Genomic DNA, 23,042 nt, shown 5'->3' with positions numbered 1-23,042 from the left:
ATACCATCTCACCCCCGACACCAATGGCACTACTCAGAAAAACAGAAAATAACAAATGCTGGCAAGGTTGTGGGGAGACTGGAACTCTTACACACTGTTGGTGGGAATGTAAAATGGTACAACCACTATGGAAAACAATATGGCGCTTCCTTAAAAAGCTAGAAATAGAAATACCATATGATCCAGCAATCCTTCTCCTAGGTATATACCCTAGAAAAATAAGAGCTATCACGCAAATAGACATGTGCACACCCATGTTCGCTGCAGCATTATTCACAATAGCAAAAAGATGGAAACTAATCAACGGATGAATGGATACACAAACTGTGGTACATACACGCAATGGAATTACTACACCACAATAAGTAACAATGAATCCTGAAACATTTCACAACATGAATGAATCTGGAGGACATTACGCTGAGTGAAATACGTCAATCACAAAAGGATGAATATTGTATGAGACCACTATTATAAAAAGTCAAGAAGAGGTTTAACACAGAAAGAAACATTCTTTGATGGTTACCAGGGATGGGAGGGGAAGAAGGGGAAATCACTAACTAGAGAGTAGACATGTGGTAGTATTGGTGAAGAGAAGGGCAATACACTATATGGGGGAAGTCAGCACAACATGACAAAAGCAAAGGAAGACACTGAGAGGAATGCAAGAACAAAGGGCAACTACGGCAATTACTATAACATAGACAATCCTGCAACAACAGTGTTAACAAACAATAATTTACAAAGGGATATACAGATAGATAGGTATGCTAAAGAGGTGCAGGAGGATGTAATGGAGTGCAACCACCTGCAGATATAGGCTAGTTTGTAGACATCTCTACATACATATTTGTAGATGTTCTTTGTATACTACTATAGACAATAAAACACACAAGGGGTACAATCATGAAAACTTCTTATGCACAATCAAACACTTCTTTGGATGAAGATACTAGACTTGAAGGCTAAGGACCATAGACTCGGGGGACATCCATGTCAACTGGCATAACATAGTGCATAAAAACAATGTTCTACATCCTACTTTGGTGAGTAGCATCTGGGGTTTTAAAAGCTTGCAAGCAGCCACCTAAGACACAACTAGTGGCTTCTTCCCACCCAAAGTAAAGGAGAATGAAGAAAACCAAAGACTCAAGGGTACAATTAGTCCAAAGGACTTTTTGGACCATATGTACCACAGTCTATACGACCCTGAGACCAGAAGAACTAGATGGTGCCCGGCTATCAGTAATGACAGCTCTGACCAGGATCACAATACAGGGTCCAGGACAGAGCAGGAGAAAAATGTAGAACGAAAAATTAAATTCATAAAAACAGACCAGACTTACTGGCCTGATAAGAGAATGGAGAAACCCCTGAGACTATGGCCCTATGACACCCCTCTAACTTGGAACTGCAGCCATTCCTGGAAACCACTTCCAGCCAAGCAATAGACAGGCCTATAAAACAAACAATAACACTCGAAAAGAACGTGCTCCATAGAATAAACAATTATACGAGACCAAAAGGGCAACATTTGCCCAAAAGTAAAGATGAGAAGGCAGGAAGGGGTAGGAAAACCACACAAAAGGAAACAGGGAACCGAGGACAGAAACAGGGAGAGTGTTGACACAGTGTGTGGATTGGAACCAATGTCATGGAACACTTCTATGTACAATTTGTTGAAAGGGAAATTAATTTGCTCTGTAAACTTTCACCTGAAATACACACACACACACACACACACACACACACACACACACAAAGATTTACAGCCTTGGAAACCCTATGGGGCAGTTCTACTCTGTCCTATAGGGTTGCTATGAGTCAGAACTGACTTGATGGCAATGGGTATGGGTACCATTAATTCCAATAATCGCTTTTATCTGTCTCACTTATTTTACTTGTTACTTCCTCGTTGCTTGGTCCTTATATACTTTAATTCTGAAACAAAAGTTCAGTAAAGACTGTTTATTTTAATTGTTTATTTAATGCTTACCGCAGTTGTACAGGCTGTATATATTCTTTTCTAAACCTTTTTAATTCTGCACTAAGGGGTTGATCTCCATTCTCTATAGCTATGCGATCAGCTTCTGTTGGCTCAGGCTCTGGAATTTCAAACCTAACATAAAACAGAACAAACTAATGAAAATACTGATTATATCAAATTATACAAATAAAAAACCACAAACTTTTTCACTGGTCAGAACTATGAAGAGAATAATGTAAAAAATTACTAAGGATATACACATCAGTGAAAATAAGTGAGGCTTCTATAATGTGAAGGCAAATTATCTTATTTCAATTTTTTAAAAGAAATTAGTACTTGCCATTAAAAACTCAGAGATACAATAAAGAATATATGAAAAATCTAAAAATAAATGTAACTGTAAAATTAAGTGACAGATGTTAATTTTTGGTTTGTGGAATTACTTTAAATCAGCTAACATAATTTTTAAGGGTAACATTTGAAAAGTTGACTGCCCCTCATATGGGTGGATGAAACATTTTCCTCGATTACAGTATTTAATCACTGAAAGCTCCATTTTCCTCAGGATGTGGTATATTTGAAAACTTGTGTTCAGAACACCTAAATTATCAAAATTTGAATTTTGAGAGTCTAGATTAGTACAGTTCTATATAGGTCTTTAACTTGATTAACTCTACAAATCTGAAATTTTTCGTACTGAGTTTCCAGGTAAAAAGAATATCTATTTTTATATTTAAATAATCTTAAAGTTAATATACTATTATAAAGTAACAGTCATCTAAGAGAGATTTTAGTTATTAAAAAATGTTCATGAACTACAATTAATTCCAAGGAACATATAAGATCTTAGCCCAGTCTCTTTAAGAAAACAAAGTATTTATTTAAGCATTTTAAATTGACAGACCTTTCTATAATAAGACTCAGTAGTTCCTGAGGTTTGCAAAAGGATCTGTATGTTGTAAGAAATGTCCGAACAAAATTGGGATCTAAGAAGAAAAAGGAAAAATATTAAGTTTTTGATTCTGAATGATTAAAACTGTTATTTACATTTCAAAAATAATAAACTAAAAAAGTTCCAAAATGTTTTGACACATAAAATGCTTTGGACTTTGTAATGCACTTCTACCTTCAGAGCTTCCTAAACTAGTGGCAACAACAACAAAAAAAAACACATTAAAATTTTACATCAATTTATATCTTGTCCTTTGCACACTCTGATCAGATGCCTTGATCTTAAACTCATCATTGGCCACAGAAATGGGAACTGAAGAAAGGCAAAGGCAAAGCATGGAACCAGGCTCCTACTTGCTGCCGAGATCTAAGAGCATCACCAGTTGGTTTATATCTGGTGAAGTGAAAGGCCACAGTAATAACCCACTACTTTTCCTGACACCCACACTAGTTTATCTAGGATCAGTTATCTGAATTTCTTTAAATCATCTTAACAGAGCATACGACTAGAAATTGGATCTTATAAAGTAGTAGATGAAGTTAAATACAATTTCTAAATTATTTTGTTAATGGTCTTAATTAGAATTGCTAAAAGGTGCTTACAAATACCTATAAGCTATTAACTATTAAATTGCTAGAATATGTTGGTTTGGTCTTATTCATAACTTTTAATTCCTTTTATTTCAAATAGTCACAAAGAGAGCTCAAGCATAGAATCAGGAGTCTGCAACCTCATCCATGAAATGACCTACTTTTTATTCACATCTCCGTGAAGTAAACAGGAGGCTCACTGAGTGTGATCACTTGCCCAGGCCTGGCCTACTCCCGTCTCTCCTTGACAGCAGTGCTCTTCCACGCTGTGGGGAAAGACTGCTGTCATCTACACAAGAGACTTGGGCTGTCATCCTCTGCATACAGGAGGAAAGACATCTTTCCACAATGGAAAAAAAAACCGAACCACTTATTTCTATAACTTAAATTTCATCAAGGTTCACATTTAGTGGTATGAGCCATTAAAAAAAGTAGGAGGGGAGAGTTCATTAACCTGAGTCTTTTATCAGGAGTACAATCTAATGATAAATTCATTGAGGGTAGCAACTCCCTTTATTTTTGTTAGGCTGTACACTTTGCGCCTTTATAAAAAGTACAGTATTTTTTATTAGCATAGGATTTAGCAAGAATCAGAATTCATATGTGTGGAACATTTCTATTAGGCTGAATCTATCTGATTAAGAACCACCCTAAATTTAGCCTTAATTAAAATATTTATATTGTTTTCCCCCGAAAAGAAAATTCATGGAACAGAAATCTATTACCAATCTATTGGTATATGTGGTCATCAAGACAATAAATCAATTTAAATATAAAACAACCCTGAATTTCAATTAAAATACTTCACATTAAAGAAAAATTCAGATAATAAAAATATATTGGTTTTAAATGGCCCCCTTCTCCTTGAGCTTTATGCCTTCTGAGGCTAAAGTGGGTTAGTGATAAACTTTAAAGATATATAATCCTTTAATAATCCTCTCTGTTGGTATTTTATTGTCTTCAGTTACAGAGTTCCTCAAATGTTAAAGACTAATGTTTCAACCAGAAGAAAAGATTTTAAAACAGAAGCCTGTACAAGATTTTAAAAAAGAGACTTATACCGGTTTCATCACTATCCTCCCTTTCAAGAATCTTCTTCCTGTTCTGCAAATCTATTTGTAAGGTGAGGCTGCTCAAAACATGTGTTTAAGAAGCAAAGAGACAGAACCCACACCCTCATTACAGAGTGCTCCAAGTATCCCTGAGCTGTGTTCCAAATTTAGAGTGTCCTTCCCCCCATCTTTTAAGAAAAGTTTACTTCAGCTCTTAGGTCTAAAATCAACATCCAGATCCATGTCTTTTCAAATGTCATCTAAGTCAGGCTATAAAATTGTGGGCTAGCAAAGGTACCTTTAAGTTGAAAAACAGAATAAAAGCAAGTTCTAAATGAATTAAAGTATGTTTTAAGAAAATTGTTGCTAATTTTTAAGGCAAACAGTTTTAAAACTGACTTTTCATTTTCTTTAACCAAAGCTTCTGGCCATTTCAGCATGTTAGTAACTGATGACACTGATGGGAAAGCCACGATGTGCCTCAGTGTCCCATCAGTTAAAATGGGGACACAGCAATTCCTGATGTCTGCTATGTAACAATCTCAAGGAGCTTTCACATAATTTATTCCATATGATTTCTGTGAGTGGGGCAGGTGATATTATTCCCTTTGCACACATGGAAGAAGTAAGGCTAAGACTTATCCATGGTCACCCAGTGCACCCACTCCTCACTTATCGACATGGTTAGATTCCAAAGACCAGGCTGTTCTGCGAAAATTGGCATTATGCAAAAATGGAAGATGACCATATCAGATCACAAAGTGGAGGATGACTACTACATCATTACATAACTGCCAGACTACTGAGAATCATGGCTCAGCCAAGCTGACGCATAACTTTAACCATCACAGCCAGCATTACTCTCGCCTTGCACCTCGGGGTTCGTTACTGCGCAAAATAATCGGATAGTAGATTTTTTCACTATTGTCGTAAGTGCAAAATGTCAGATAACAAGATAGCTGATAAGTGAGGAGGTAGATACATAGTGGCAGGGATAAACCCAGAACCTAGACTGTGTGACTCCTGATTTGGTGCTCTTTCTACATTATGTAACCTCCCTGGATTAAAATTCCCCTTAAGATTTCCACAGCTGTGAGATCTAAATATAAAGAATTAATCCATAAACTATATAATCACTGTAGGAATCTACATAAATGATTAATTCAGAATGTATCTGTAAACTGTTAATCTGGTTAAAGGCACCTGACAATCACTGAAAAATTAACAGTCTAACTGTGATTCTGTAACTCTTGATAAGCCTTCTTCCAGATTTTCGAAAGTAGCAGCTGTGCCTTCCTGTACACTGTACTTGGAGGAGGAGTTTCTAGAGTTGGCAGTGAAATAAACACTCCCACAATCAACACTAGTGTACTAGGTTCTAAAGTGACTCAAGCTTAAGTTGTTTTTAGCTTGACTGGAAGTGAGTAAGAACAATTTTGCCAAAAAGAAAATGCTAAAAGCTAAAAATAAATTGAGAAAATTTGGCAATATTTTAAGTACTTTCAAAAATATCTTAAAGGCTGTATACATTCCCAGGCTTGTATTAATTTATATAGAGTCTATTTTTGGTCTAAAACAGTGTAAATTTCCTAATGAATGAAAAATGTATCAAAAGAGGACGTTTGTATTTGAAGTTTTATATACTCAAATATATATTAGTAGCTATTTTTATTTCTATTGCAATGATGTCCCCATTTCAATGATTGTAAGATAGACTTTATCACATGGACTTTATCTTATTGATGATGTAAAGGGCTAAGATAATTTGACATTAAAAACTACCCATCAATAAGGACAGGTTATATAATTCTGTAAGAAAATCAAGTACTTACTTAGATTTATTAGGCAGTGGTAAAAGCTAAGTTTTGAACTGCCTCTCTTGGCTGTGGAGTAGCAGTTATCTTCCAATATTAGAAAATGACGTTTAAGAAACATGTAGAAGGCAAATACATAAAAATACTAAAGCCAGGCTGGGTTTGGTTGAAAACCTTGGCGTGAACCAATATTCACGAAAAAATTGAAAATAGCTGATATTGATGTTCTTCATCTCTTTTTGTTTATCACTTGCTTGTGGAGGTAATTCCATAAACCTCTTTCTCAATCCTTCACATGACCCCCAAATTCAGTATGAACAATGACAAAAACTTTCTCTGCAGTTCTTTTCTCATCATTGTAGGTAACACTACTCTTCTACTTGACCGTCAAATCCCCACACTAAGATTTCACCACGTTCACTAACTAGCTGCTCTGCTTCCCTCTTTGTATACAAACAGCTCTACCATCAACTCCCTGGTCTAGGCCCAGGTTATTTAAAACATGAGCTATAGTTATTATTTTCTGCTAACCTTCTAGCTGTCTCTTTTTCCCTCTAAAACTGTTCTTTGTCTGATAATATTTTACTGCATAGTTCTTTAAAATCTTAGGAACTCAGAATATACCTACGTTAATGTTCAAAATATAGCATACTAGATTTGAGGTGATAAATTCAATCTTTTGTTCTGATACTCCTATTTGAATGACACCTGACATTTTATTTGGTAAAGTCAATAAGATTTACGAGATACTACATAGTTATTTATGTAAAGAACAGTCCCCTCCCCCACCACCATAGAGAAGCACTGTAAATCAGGATGTCTGTTCATGTGACAATTCTCCCTTTAATACAGCCATTTAAAAAGCTCCAAGAAACAATAAGCTCCTCAACAAGGATTTATAAACAATCACTCTTGAATTCCTTAAAAAAGGAAACAGACGTTATGCTGACGCACAAACACTTTTTTACAAAACATATCAGAGAGTTTAAAAATAGAACAGCACTGCCCTATACATCAAAAATTGTTCGAAAGATTATAAAAGTTAAAAAAACCCAAACGGCACTTATATAAGACACAAACTCAAAAGAAAGCTAGTGTAAGTTTTTGACAATTTTCTATCTGAGGGCATAAAATGGCAGAAAATATTTTTTGGAAAAGTGTCAACTGGCTTAAGTTTTTTCAATGCCATCTTCTATGAAAGAAAGTTCACCATGCATGGGAAACACCTTTTTCCCACACTTCAATATGAAAAGCTTTTTTCCATACAATGTCAGTTCTGAATTATTATAGCTACCTCAAGGTTATCTCATACTGCTAAACTAGACTACTAAACCAGATATAAGCACTACCAAACATTTCTCAATCTGTGTTGTTTTGGTTCCAATAATTAATTTGTACTTCATTTCCTACAACTCTGTATCAGAAGTGAAATTTCTACTCTCAACTTTTCTTTGGGCACATTGCTTTGTGCTTTCTTATTCTAGATAAGGAAATGGTCTCTTCATTTCCTTGCCAAATTCAGAATAATCAATTCAATGAGATAATTTCTTCCCTCAGTATGTGGGATGAATCCAAAGATCTGATATAGTTAACAAATACTGATGTCCATAAACACTGGACCTGAGACAAGCTATAAATTAATCTCTTAAGCAAGTAACCACTTTCTAGTTCACCTAAATTAAAAAATTTTCACCAGAAAGCTTTCCTTTATAGAGCAGCCTACAACAACAGACTAATGGCTAAGTTTTATCACTGAATAAAATTATGATAACCAATATCTGACTACACTAAAATTTTTGCTTTAGAATGGACGTTTATCTATAGTCAGAACTTATTACCTATTTCAATAATAAAAAAAAAATTATCCTGATAGTAGACCTGTGTTGCCCAGAAATCAGCAATCTATTTATATTATTAGCAATTCAAACTAAGTGATTTTCTTTATTTTCATTATTCAACATATATAATAGAAAATTACACTGTTATATTCTAATACTAAAATAAAAAAAACACCTTGTAGGAGTCAGTCAGTCATGGTGGGAAGTATACAGTACTCTATTAGGAGTCAAGAAGCCTACTTTCTAGTCCTAGTTCTATAATTAACAAGTTATAACTGACTTCTGGCAAATAATCTTTTAGGGCCTTAGGTTTTTGTCCATAGAATGAGGGCTTGGTCATCTCTTCTAACACTAGAAATCTATAGCTCCATTTTGTAAATTATTACTAAAACACTTGAGGAATCAAGTTGGCTGAAGAAGCCACAGTGAAGTCTGAATTAAGTTAGGTTAAACAAGTTTCTCTTCTGCTTTTCATGACAATGCCTGATTAACCTACAGTAATCTAAAAAATGTAACTACTGTCTTATATCATCAGTTATTCAATTTTCTCATGTATTACATTCAATGTCTTTCATTATTATAAATCTATATAAACAATAAAAATGTATAAGTTAAATTTTAGCTTTTGTTTCAGTGTAAGCTGTAACCTATACTGTATGTTCACCAATAAAAATACCTACCAACCAACTAAATGAAACAAAAATGCCCCTTCTCTTTGGGGGGGTTGAAGAAAGGCAGGACAAGATCAGACCAATGGTTCTCAAACCAAATAGTAACTTCATCTGTTATCATTGTAATAAGACCTCAAAGTCCATTCGAGCTGGAAGGGATCTTAATAATAAGTGCTTTTGTGTTTTACAAATTCATAGATGGTTTATAAACATACTCTATATTGCCAGTAGTGAATTCAGTAACAGACCTTACAGAGTAGCCCAAATACGCTAATAATTAACACTAATTTGTGTGTACTGTGAATCACAACTCATGAAAGCTGGATTCCAGTTGCACCTGTAATGTATTTATGACATAAATTATTCAACTAAGCTTCAAAAGAAATGAAAAAAAAAATGTCAAAAAACATAACCACAACACTCTTAAAACCAACACTGGTGTTTTATTTCTCAAGAAATAAATGAAAGGAATTTAAAAAACTTTTAACTTTTTAAAAAAGTAAATCAATCTTGTCAATTTAAATTTGAGTACACTTAATGTTGGCAAGTTTCTAGAAATCTAGAAAGTGTTTTATGTTAATAAGAAGTAAAACTATTCAAACTACTATTCTATTCAAAAGCTAAAAATTGATATAAAAAAGACAACAATTATCAAAAGTAACTAAAAACACCATGACAAAGGTACCTGGTGCACACTGCTGAAGGAAGACTGCCACAGTGACCTACAGAAAAACTATCAGCTATGTTTGTTAATGTTAAGTTTACTTTAAAAAGAGTCCTCATTCCAAAAATAAATAAAAAAGAAGGCATATTTCCCCATAAAAGAAACATTCAACTGCAGTTCTACAACTGTTTATTAATAATCATAAATGTTCCAGTTCTGTGAACTATAGCAGTTTAAAGAAAACTTTTATCATTAACAATCAAGATGAATTTTACAGAAACAATTAAATTAAATTTTTTGGAATTTGAAAATGTTTCCTAACACAGACACCACTGATTTATGATAAACATTCGGGAATCTTCTTCAGTGTTTATCACTTATACTGCTCTACAAGAAAAAAAAAAAAAACCACAAAACTTTTGTCTTACAAACATAGATAAAATCTAAAGACTAATTTTACTGTAGACAGTCTCAGAATCAAAAAGAAAGGTATCTGTAATATAATGAACATTTCAGAATACTTAATGCTGTAAGAAATTCTGTGACTTCTCTAAGACACTTAAAAATCAGGATAATGTGGTGAGAAGAGCAATCTGAACTTTTATTACTTTAAAAGTATCTTAAGGAGAAGCAAAGGTAAGTATTTTGCAACCACAAATTTAGGTTAATCTAATAAAACATTATTGCAGCCGTACTCTGGATCTTAAAGAGTATACAGAGGGTTGATGAAGATCAATTAAATAGGTGGGCCACAGTAATTACTGAAAATTGTTCCCCTCAAAAACAGCTTTATATTTGTAAAAGATCACCAAATAATCTGTTTTGACATAAAATCCAAGGCCAACTTACTTACATTTCCTGTGCTTTATTTTTTTTATTTCTGGGTTAGTAAAACGAATACACTACAAAAGTTTCTAGGTAAAAAATCAGTAGTAAAATTGGAATCCCAGACTAGTTTTCTCTCACCATAACCAACACGTCCAGACTACTGCCTTTTACCACCAAACGGTATGTGCTTACAGAGCCCAAACTGCTTTTAAAATTAGCCTGTGGAAAACACTATTATTTTACTATGCAAAAGTCCAGGAAAAAAGCTACCAATTAGAGGCCAAATAAAAAGTAAAATAAATAATAATAAAAATAACTGGCTTAATTATCCCAAAGACATGTGGAGAAAATGAAATAAATTATATTTCCCAAGTGCTTTGAGATCATTAATAAAAAGAAAAATATTATTTTAATTTTACTTCTTGTAAGGTGCCCTGATAGTTTCCAGGCCATATTAGATAGTTTTGACTGTACATTCAATAAATCAATCATATAAAGATTATCAATGCTATTATTCATCTTTACCAAAGTGTGCTATTAATGGATATCTTTAAAAGCTTAATTCAACTGGTGCCAGAATATTTTCCAGAGAAAACTGAGAATCCACTTACAGAACTTAATAAATTGAAAAAAAAAATTCCCCACATACAATCACCTTCTAGAAATAGGAATATATTTAAGTAAGAAATATGGGATGAAGGTTAACGTTCACATTCAACTATTTAAGAATAGCATTTATTAGAGTTACATTTTATTTTATATCACTTATATGCCTTTGTGGGGCCCTGGTGGTGCAGTGGTTAAGTGTTTGGCTGCTAACCAAAAGGTCAGCAGTTCGAATTTACCAGCTGCTCCTTGGAAACCCTATGGGGCAGTTCTACTCTGTCCTATAAGGTCACTAAGAGTTGGAATTGACTTGACAGCAAGAGTTTTGTTTTTTGTTTTTTTTTTTGGTATATGCTTTTATAATATAGATATTTAAAAAATAAGTTTAAATTTATATTTGCAAAGGGCTTTCACATATTTAACTTATTCTTTCCAACAACATTCTGATGTAGCTATTATTATGCTGATTTTTAGATGAAAAACTAAGGTTCTGAGACATTGAGGAACTATGATAAAGTGAGGGTGCAAAGCCAAATTCGATGCTCTTTCCACTATACCACAATTCTACATATTTTACAACTGTCAAATTTTCCACTATGTAGGCAAGTTGAAACTTGAAAAACATCAGGTTATCATCTTACTTTTTTCGAAAAAATAAAATCACTTACTAAAATTAATCACTATATTTGTTCTTTCTCAATCATTATATTTTATTCTGCCTATAGCAATCTTCCAAGGAGCCCTGGTGATGCAATGGTTAAGTGTTTAGCTGCTAACCAAAAGGTGGGCAGTTTGAACCCACCTGTGGCAATCTGCTTCTGTAAAGATTTCAGCCTTGGAAGTCCATGGGGCAGTTCTACTCTGTTCTATAGGGTCGCTATGAGTCGGAATCGACTCGACGACATTGGGTTTGGTTTTTGGTAGCTATCTTCCTAGCTGGTTTGGATATGTTTTTCTCTAAAAATTTCCCCACTAAGATGAAATTATTTTCTTAAATAACATCAGTTGTAAGAGGCAAAAAACATTAAAATTTAAACGGCTTCTAGACTGCTAAATTTAATAGGCTTTAGGAATGGAAATTAAGAATAAGCAATGCTGTGTTTATTTGTCCTACCAGCATAATTTTCATAATGAATGCATATTAAAATTTTTACTTATTTTACAATGCAAATGAACAGAAAGAAAAAAAATTAAAGGAGTAAAATGCTTTTTAAGTCCTAATGATGATGACGTCGCACTACTTCCAGTCTTGTTTCTGCTACTTTCGAGCTGGGTAAATTTAGCCAAGTGACCTCATTTTCTCATCTATAATTCTGGTTGTGAGCTTAAAAATAATGTATGTAAATGTGGTAGAAAAGTATAAAGTTTCAATGAAATATAAAGTGGTATTTTTAGTCTAAGGAAAATGAACTCTAAGAGTTGATAATGCAGAGGTCTTTTGTTGTTATTTTGTTTTCTATTTTAAGCACAATGACCTATACAGCAAAGAAAATCAGTTTGAAAAGGGAAAACAAAAGTGACAGGCAACTTCAGATTTCTTACCTGCATACATATGGTATGTAAGCCTCTCTATGAGTTTAATAACAGTTCCTGCTTTGATAATTGGAATTCCAGCCTTGGGTTGCATGTTTTCTTCAAATATTATATTCTCTTCAGAGTCAGGCTCTGCAAATCTATAAACATCAGCACTAGGAAGCCTCATCTGCTCCTCCTTCTCTTCCTGTAGCATTGTTACATCAAGCATCCTTTCCAGTGTACTCCGGTACTGTAAAGATATCAATGCTGCCATCCAATTGTTTTTCTCTTCAGCTGACTTGGCAGAAAATATAACACTATTTTCATCTTTTAAAATTATTTCAAAAGCATGCTTGTACTCATTGGTGTCATCTTTGTCATTAATCTGTACCTTTCTCATAAAAAATTTTTCTTTAAGACGATATTCTGCATTGCTAGCACCAGGAAGTCTTGGCTGCCCATGATTTGATTTACAGCAAATCATTAAGCCATCAAAGAGAAATATGTGTCTCTCATGTTTAGCTCCTACACGTGTAAGAGTTCCTTCCATTATAAACTCATTGCAACACTGTCCAATGTCTTTTCCCTCCCAACCATCGATATTCTTCTGAATCTCGTTCATTTTCTTGATTGCTAGTTGTTTCCCCTTCATTTGTTGACTATAAAACCGACATGCAGATTCACTAGGATAAAGGAAAACATCATTAAAACACAAAACATACAGAATTTAGAGTTCATGTAAATAAGGGAAGTGTAAAAAAAAAGGGACACTTCAAAAAGCTGTACTAATAAGGTGTTCACTCATTCCCCAGATATATTAGTGTTACAGAACTACACAATTTTGAAAATTAAAGCAACACAGTGGAGAAATTTTTTTAGTGCTCTAAAAAAGAAGAATGACTACTCATAAAATTCTACCTATAAATTCAGATACAGAATGATTATTTCTACCTTAGCTACTAAATATTTCGAATGGCAAACAGTAAAAAGTACCCCACGTATAGTGAAAAAGTACTTTCAGAGACTTAAAAAAATTATCTACAAGTGCTTAAATGGACTAAGACCCAATGCTGAAAAACACACAGCACATATTATAATCAGGAAACTGGAAACAGTATTATCTGAATTAATGCCTCGAAGTTACACAATTTCTATATAAAGGATACTACTAATTACTTGACAGAACAATGACACTGATATAAACCTACTCAATACATTCTGTTCTCTCTCTCCTTTAGCTTACCAGTTGACTCTCAGAAGGTCTTGTCTGGGAGTATGCAGGGAAAATGCACAAATATGAAAGGTTTTTCAAACAATAACAAATTCGCTTGCCTTTGATGTCACTTCCTCTGAAAGACTAAGCTTGTCACTAAAACTATTTTCTTCATTGTTTACTTGAAGACAGAACTGGGAACCCTGAATTTATACCACAACAACTCAGAGTAAAAAGCAGAAGGATTAAAAATAAAGTGAAAATAATCACCTCAGTCTTCGTTTTGCAAGACTTTTAGAACATATTTTTTCCATACCACTCTGAACATTAAGCAAAGCTGTTATTGCTTGTTTCACACATTCCTTGTCTTCTTGATCTTCACTCTTTTCTTCTAACTGCTGCAAAGCCAAAATGACAAATCTGAACCAGCAGAACTAATTTGGACAAACTAATAAGCCCATTTTCTTTAAGGATAAAAATAACATTGATTCAACTCTTTCTACAACAATAAAATTTTAAAGTGTCATAAAAATATTCTTTTTAAAAGTCTTCTTATTCTTTGTGTATTACTATCCGTACTTTAACATGCAACCAAGTTTTCCTACATTAAAAAAAAACTTAAAGAGTAGCAGCAGTGTTAAAAGATGGGTGCACCTTGTATAAATGCCCTGTCACAGACAGCAATGTGCAGTTTTTCAAACTGTGTTATTATTGAAAAGAAATGAGCATAACTGTCTTTTTAACTATCATAAGATTCAGCACAGCAGTAGGCTTATAGCTGAGATTTTTTTAAAGTATGGAACTTGGTCTTAGGTTTCTGATCTGTACATTACCGTTACAGGGCACTGGGATGATAAGGAAGATAATACAGAAAAGGATGCAATATAGTAGACAGGAACTTGAAGACACAAAATCTAGGATCAAATTTTGACTCGACTTCTGTGTGACCTTGCAGCAAGTTATTTGACCTCTGAACCTAACTTTTCCCATCTGTCAAATGAGACTTATAAAAAGTTTTCCCTGCCTACTTAATGGAGTCATTAACAATCAAAGCACTTCGTAAATGATAACATGCAATATAAGTTTATTTTCTTTGTAGTTCTACAGAATTAACAACACTGGCACTATGAAGAACTCTGTCAGTACCTACATGTTAAGATTCTGAGAAAAGCTAGGAATATACATACTTATGAAACTCAAGCACATTTTCTCTTAGTGGCAAATATACTACTTTTAGTATACTTACACTAAGCCCGTACTTAACAAGGACAGTTAAGTACATCAAGAATTACTAATTATCAATACAATAAGGTGGCTGTAATTTAAGCAAGCAATTAACTGAAGTATGAGTGATTATTAGTAATAATTCAGTAATCTTCTAAACCTGCTTCTGGCTATCCAAAAGGAAAAGTTAAGAAATAAAATTTTTATTAATACAGCTTTCAGGTAATAATTTAAGAACACCTACACTCTATTAAAGGAAAACACTTGAGAAATAAAACCATAAAATATTCACAGTGATTTATAAAGAAGTTTAATTTTCAATGAGCTTTATTATTCATTAGTGCTTTAGTAATATAAGGATTTTATGTTCTTGAGGGATATCCTTAAAGACATCAACAACATATTCTGCTTTCATTGATAAAAATCAGCTCTGCATATACAAAAGTGTGTACTGATGACCTGTAGAAAACAAATTTCTCACTCAACGCCCCAAACTATTTCTATAATTTATTTAAAATACTTTAATGTTCAAATATTCCAGAAGTAATAAATACCATATTATAATGCCTATTTAATGCTCAGCTTTTATTATCCAAATTCCTTATATTCACTATTGTGAATATATATTATCAATATATTTTTCTCACCATACTTTCCACTAGAGGCAAAATATACATGTTTTTCAAAGAATATTCAGTCTTAATTTGTTAAGTAAAAGAAAAATCTATTCATGTTAATTCCCAACATAACAAGGGTTTCAAAAAAAGATAGTTTCCAAAGGATAAGAGATTTTAAAACACATAATTTAAAAAAAAAAAAAAAAAAAGACCAAAAACTCAAACACCTTTTATTCAAAGTATTGCTCTTCACTGTGACCAGCTAGATTAAAGATAGCTAAATGACCAGGTGGTCATAAAAAAGATACTAGTTTTTTATTTGACTGATATCACCGATAGGCTGAAGGCTAGACTTGGGTAATTTCTCGAAGTACCTACCATTCCTTTCATTCTAAACCACTCACCTCTCTTATGGCAGAATTTTTGGAGACTTACAAAAGGATACCAGCTACCTTATCAAATTTGGGCTTCAAAGGTAGCAGATAATCCAACAGTGAAAGCAGTAAGAGAAAAATTATAAATGGTACAACAAAAGCACCACTGAAAAGCGGTATTTTGTTATGTCAGAATTTAATCACTCAAAAGTGCAGAGACATGCATGTCAATAAAATCCATGAAATTTTTTAGTCTTGAAGAGCTGACCCTAACAGGTAGCAGGATATTACTGAGCCCTTGATATTTTGCTCTTTGACAATTTTTTAAATTATTAATTTAGGCAAGTATACCTAAAGACATAAAAAACACACAATCTGCCTATAAAACAAAGAATAATACACGTAGCTCAACCATGTATACGAGGCTAAATGGGCACAGCAGCCCAGGGGCAAGGCTGAGAAGGCAGGAGGGGACAGGAAAGCTGGACGAATGGAAATTAGGAACCCAAGGTCGAGAAGGCAAGAGCGTCGACACGTCGCGGGGTTGGCAACCGAGGTCACAAAATACTATGTGTATTAACTGTTTAATGAGAAACCAATTTGCTCTGTAAACCTTCATCTAATGTACAATAAACATACACACGCACAATCTAACTCATACAAAACAAACTATAAAATAACAAATCCATTTAGACATGCACGTGATTTTCTACTCTGAAAATGTTTCCAGTTTCTGAATCATTTACGTACCATTTAACTATAGTATTACAAATACAGAATATACTGGCATCTCAAAAAAATTACTATATTTTAAAACCACAAACCCAAAGAGTATTTCAAAATCCATATATCTTTTCTGATTAAATAATTTTAAAATGTCATTTTTACCTTCATAGCATTAGGCAAGCATCTAAAATAAATTTCAGTGTAATAAATGACCTTTCCTAAAAGCATTTGCTTATGAAAATCCTTTCTTCTCTTACCTAACATAGCTGATTTAAACTGGGCGCTGGTGTAGAATAATTCAAGCTAACTACCATCAAAAGAGTGGCTTAATGCTGCTGTAGAAACAAAGCAGTGGCAATTACTATGTAAATGAGACTCCACAAAGAAGCATCCTCTTGTTACCAAAGTGATAGCCAACGTCATGCTTTTCATGGGCGCCTATTTAATAACATTTGCAATAGCAACACTTTAATTTCACAAATGCTGTTTAAATAGTTTAAAAATTACCAAATCCTGAGATTATATTGTCATATTTCTGATTGTATTTAAACTTATCTGGGGAATGATATTCTAAGCACAATGAAAACTCAAGTGCTTACAGAGATGATAAAATTTATCTTTTCACAAGAAAGGTACTTTGACCAGTGATTAGATGTTTGGTCCCTAAATAGAAGGGACAGTGCTCAGTATGGTGTATTGCATGTCCAAAGGAAACTCTGGGAGATATACAGGACCAAGTTTAAGGAATGGTGAAAGGAAAAGGATATTCACAGTGGGATTCAGGAGCGAAATAAAGTGTTGTACCTAATGTATTTTATATGCGTTTAATTCATTCACAAACATATAATGGCTTCCCTTTGTTTAAAGAAATTAACTTCAATTCACACGTTTCATTTCCAGAAATTAATTTTCTCCAACATATGATTATATAAAATGAATATTTAGTTTATGGCAGAGGCAGGCAGGACCAGACCTCAGAATTCCTCTCAGTCCACTGACCTTTTCACTATATTACCCAACTAACAGAACTGACTTTTGAAAAGCCTATTTAAAAAATATACACTAAATAAAACCTATTCTGTTCTAACAGGTAAAGTGCAATGTACAACGATGACAAAATATATAATCAAGAAACAAACATTATAACTATCTAAGATTCAGGATATAAAAATAAAGATCTGTATACATCTTAAATATTATATACATATAAAGAATTTATCATAAAAATATGAGAACACAAGCAAAGATGAGGATCACATTTTGATTCTGGAATGATTACCTGCATACTGTTTGATGACACACTACAGGAGATAAGCACTGGTGGCGCAGTGGTTAAGAGCTTGGCTGCTAACCAAAAGGTCGGCAGTTCAAATCCACCAGCTGCTCCTTGGACATCCTATGGGGCACTTCTACTGTGTCCTATAGGGTCGCTATAAGTGACTGAACTGGATTCAACTAGATGGCAAAGGGTTTGGTTAACGGGTTTTAGAGCGGATTACAACATGGGAAGATACCTGGTCAAGGAGTAAACTGGATTTACTGGCCCTCTCGGCAAATGTATGAAATATTAGGCAAATTCTTCCAAAACTAATTAACCAACTGCTAAGTAATGAAAGCCTTCTGCTCCTGACTCTGTCATGTTGTCACTCAAACATTCCATTAAAGGGGGAGCAGAAGAAAGGCAAAGATATTCAAATAAATTAACTATTCTTTGATGGCAGCAGCACACCTAAAAAGTAGGAGGGAAGAAGAGGATGAAACTCTTAAATGAGATTTAGAGATTACAGTAGTCCCCCCCTTATCCTCAGGGGATACTGTCCAAGACTCCCAGTGGATGTCTGAAACCTTGGATAATACCGAGTCCTATCTATACTATGCTTTTTCCTATACATACATATACACGATAAAGTTTAATTAGTAAATTAGGCACAGTAAGAGACTAGCTATGATAACTAATAATAAAATAGAACAATTATAACAATATACTGTAATAAAAGTCAAGAACTTTGGCATATCCAAATTGCCAGCATCACTACTCTTTTCGTTTTAGGGCCATTATTAAGTAAGGGTTACCTGAACATAAGCACTGCGATACGGCGACAGTCAATCTGATAACGGAGATGGCTGCTAAATGACTAGCGGATGGGTAGGATACACGGCGTGGATATGTGGGACAAAGGAATGAGTCACTGGTCCCTGGCAGGTGGGAGCAGGACAGCAAGAGATTTCATCATGCAAGACAGTCTCATATACTTTGGACATGTTATCAGAAGAGACCAGTCCTGGGAGAAGGACACCATGCTTGGTAAAGTGGAGGGTCAAAAAAAGATGAAGACCTTCAATGAGATGGACTGACACAGTGGCTGCAACAATGGGCTCAAGCATAACAACAACTGTGAGTATGGCACAGGACAGGGCAGTGTTTCGTTCGGTTGTACACAGGGTCGCTATGAGTCAGAACTGACTCGATGACACTTAACAACAACTCATTTATTATTTTCAGACCACAGTTGACTGAAGGTAACTGAAACCGCGGAAAGCGAAACCATGAATAAGGGGGGACGACTGTATTTGCAGACTCCAAGCACTCATGTTGTTCTTACTGTGTGCTACCGAGTTAACTGCAACTCACAGCGACCATATAGGACAGAAGAGAACTGCGCCTGAGGGTTTCCTAGGGTGTAATCTTTTTGAGAACAGATTCCCAGATCTTTCTCCTGAGGGCAGGTTCGAACCACTGACCTTTTGGTTAGCAACCACGTACTTAACCATTGCGCCACCCAGGGTCTCCTCCAATTACTCACACTATTTGTTAATAAATCCAGGAAACATGTCATAACCAACTCTCCTGCTTTTCCCCAAAAGCTACTGAGTTAAAGTGATCTCATATATGCATATTTCTCTTGTAATACACAAATTTTCAACCAGTAAATGAAAATACTAATGATATTAACAAACAGATGTACTTTACCAGCCTAAACCCATATTTACCCCAAGACAAGAAAGCAGGTGACCTTTACCAAGGCTGTATATATTACATGGCATAAGTAGCATATTTTTTTCATAACTAAATAAAACAATCTTTATTAAATTATCAATGGTTGAAAGTACAAAAATGGAATCTTAAAATATAAATTGTAGCATGAGTTATAATTCACTATTAAGGAAATAAACCACAAATTCTCAAAGCCTTTTGAGGAGGGTCACAAATTTTATTAAAATAATTGAGTGATCTTTTGCATATTTTTAGAAACAATATCAATAGTAGCTGAACGAAAAAAAACTCAATAGGCATATCTATAGGAAAAGCCAGTCAAGTTTCAACCAGAATTTATTTAACAAATATTTAATTAACGATCTATTGTTTGTATGCAATGAAAATACAATGGTGAGCAAACCAAACCTGGTCTCTGCTGTTATAGAGCTTACGAGTCTATAAGACAAATAATCAATGACACAGTGGCTAAGTGCTATGATAGGGAAAATATAGGGTACTCTGGAAATGCACAGCAAGAGCCTCTAACCTAATAAAGGGAGAGGGAGTGGCAGGGAAGGCTTCCAGAAGGAAATGCCATAAGACCTGAAGGGTAAGAATGGGAGAGCCACGTGAAACAGAGGTATAAGAGTTCTAGGCAGAGGGAACAGCATGTATGAAGATTCAGAGACTTTCAGCACCAGGACTAAGAGAAACTGGCTGAAGGGCAGATCCTGGTGGGTGGGGTGAGGGTAGGTAGGATGAGGAGGGGGAGAAAGGAGGTGATGAGTCAAAATGCTGAAGAGGTAGGTAGAGGCCAGGTCATGACTGATCTCATAAGCCTTATTATGAATTTGGACATTAACCTGGGGCAATGGGAAGCCAGTTAAGGGTTCTAAGCTGGTGTCTAGCATGATCAAATTTACATTTTAGAAAGATGGCTTCGGTTACACTGTCAAGAGCATATGGTAAAAGCGAATGGGAAAGGAAAGACTAAAGGGAGATTCTTGTGATGATCCATGAGATGATCATGGTCTTCACAGGGTACTGAGAGGAAAAGATGAACTCAAAAGATGTTTAGGAAACAGAATCAAAAGGACTTGGTAAATGAGTGGATGTGGTGCGGAGAGCGAGATCTAAGAGTTGAGGAGTCTCAGGTTTCCATACTGAGCAACCAGATGGGTGGTGAGACCATACTCACTGAGAGAATGAGCACAGAAAGTAGTTTTGCTGGGAAAGATATTGAGTTCAGTTTTGAATAAATTGAATTTGAGTTGCTTACACAATAACCAAGCAGAGTAGTTCAATAGATAGTTGGATATAACAGTCTTAATTTCTCTTGTTTTCCTTTCTGTACCCTTCTCTCCCTTTAATTGTAAGGAGACCAATATAAGTTCTTGATTTTCTTCATGCTGCTAAAATCAACCTTTGGTATGACAGGTTCTCTACCTGATAGACAGTAAAGGACCACTGCTTTTTCTAGATCAATTTCATGAGTTAATGGCGGGGACGAAGCAGTGAGGGGAGAAGACAGCTTGGTAGACAAAGTGTTAAAAAAATAATATGTTCAATTTAACAGAGGACATTACGGCACATAAATTTTACGTCAATAAATTGGTTTTCTTTTATTGTGGTAAAAATATACATAACAAACCATTTGCAATTTCAACTTTATTACATGCACAATTCAGCGATATTCTGTCCATCACATTGTGCAACCATCACCACTATCAGTTTCCAAATTTTTCCATTACTTTTAACAGAAACCCAGTACTTTCTAAACAATGACTCTCTAAAGCAGTTTTTAAAAAAAATAATAAAAATTTAGCATTTTTAGCAGACACTAAAGAACTACTCTTACGCTTTCTGTACACCTATCAGAGTATCTTTATTCTTCATTCTTAAAATGGATTTAATAATTTTAGTAACCAAATTGGAGGTAAGTTCAAATTTTAGTCTGAAAAGTGCAGTAACCAAAAAAATCGACACAAGATTTCTCATCTACTGAGAATTCAAATATTAATTTTTAAAATGCATTCAACCAAGAGAAGGAAAAACACAAAAAAATTTACTGTTGACTCATTCAGTTTAAAGTTTATAATTAGACACTTTACCTGGGGTTTCTTATACTAATTAGAATGGGTACTTAAAATTTTTATTTTTAAAATTCAAAAAATACTTAAGAGTAGGAAGACCAGCACGATGATTACTCATCTACTTCATATTCAACAGTTACGAGTATTTTGCTAAATTTTATTTATCTATTCACCTTTTTTTCCTTCTCTGCTCAGACAAGTGGAAAACAATGAAAATTAATATAATCATTTTAATATGTATTACGGAATTTAAACTAAGAAAAAGTCTTTCAACATGTCTGATCAAAAAATTTGATAGAAAATGATGATAAAAATATTATTGACTATTACCTATTAATAAAATAACTGCCAAGTTAAACATGAGAATATGGGAAATTCTGAAAACTTTTTAATATAGAGAGGCACTTAATGAAAGAAAAGATCTTAACTTAAAAAAAAAAAAAGGAACTGCAACAAAATTGAAAAACTAAAATGCTGGTGAATTATATGTCAATAAGCTCCTGGATTGCCAGAAGAATGAAAAATCTGTCTTGGAAGAAGTAAAGCCAGCTACTCTTTAGAAGCGAGTATGGCGACACACTGAGATACCATTTTACTCTCACTGGGATGGCTAAGATTTAAAAAAAAAAAAAAACAGAAAATAACAAACGTTGGCGAGGATGTGGGGAATTTGGAACCTTTATCCATTGCTGGTAGGAATGCAAAATAGTACAGCCATTGTGGAAAACAGTGCGGCAGTTCCTCAAAAAACTAAAAATAGAACTACCATATGACCCAGCAATTCCACTCCTAGGTATATTCCCAAAAGACTTGAAAGCAGAGACTCAAACAGAGACTTGTATACCAGTGTTCACTGCAGCACTATTCACAACGGCCAAAAGGTAAAAACAACCTAAATGCCTGGCAACAGATGAATGGATAAACAAAATGTGGTACATACATACAATAGAATACTGCTCAGCCAGTAGAAGAAATGAAGTCTTGATACATACAATACGTATGGAACTGGGAGACATTATGCTGTGTGAAATAAGTTAATTACAAAAGGACAAAAATTATATGACCTCACTTATATAAAAAGACAAGAAACAGCAAATGTATAGAGAACAAAGTTTATTAGTGATTACCAGGGGTGGGAGGAAGAAGTGAGGCAAGGTAATGGTTGTCCAACATAGATGTAATTGGAATCCCAGGAGGAAAGGAAAGAAAGAAAAATGGCAGAAAGTGCAAGAATAATGTAAAAGCAAGTTATGCCTGAAAGATGGAAAGGACTCTGAAACTTTAAATAGGAAATCAACCCT

General features: G+C 34.3%; 1 protein-coding gene across 4 annotated transcripts in view; it reads right to left on the bottom strand.

The window, feature by feature from the left end:
- The window catches only part of SOS1 (SOS Ras/Rac guanine nucleotide exchange factor 1), a 173,481-nt gene that overhangs the window by 45,308 nt on the left and 105,131 nt on the right, over nt 1-23,042 (bottom strand). For all 4 annotated transcript variants that reach the window (XM_023735711.1, XM_004369538.2, XM_012556736.2 and 1 more), the window contains 4 exons: nt 14,001-14,128; nt 12,545-13,200; nt 2,892-2,973; nt 1,997-2,119 (listed from right to left, as the gene is read on the bottom strand). In XM_023735711.1, the coding sequence (XP_023591479.1) occupies nt 1,997-2,119; nt 2,892-2,973; nt 12,545-13,200; nt 14,001-14,128 (989 nt within the window). The remainder of the gene's footprint in view (nt 1-1,996; nt 2,120-2,891; nt 2,974-12,544; nt 13,201-14,000; nt 14,129-23,042) is intronic.

This window comes from Trichechus manatus, unplaced genomic scaffold (assembly GCF_000243295.1).
Source record: "Trichechus manatus latirostris isolate Lorelei unplaced genomic scaffold, TriManLat1.0 scaffold00005, whole genome shotgun sequence".
NCBI lineage: Eukaryota > Metazoa > Chordata > Mammalia > Sirenia > Trichechidae > Trichechus > Trichechus manatus.
This window is presented reverse-complemented; position numbering and strand designations above follow the sequence as displayed.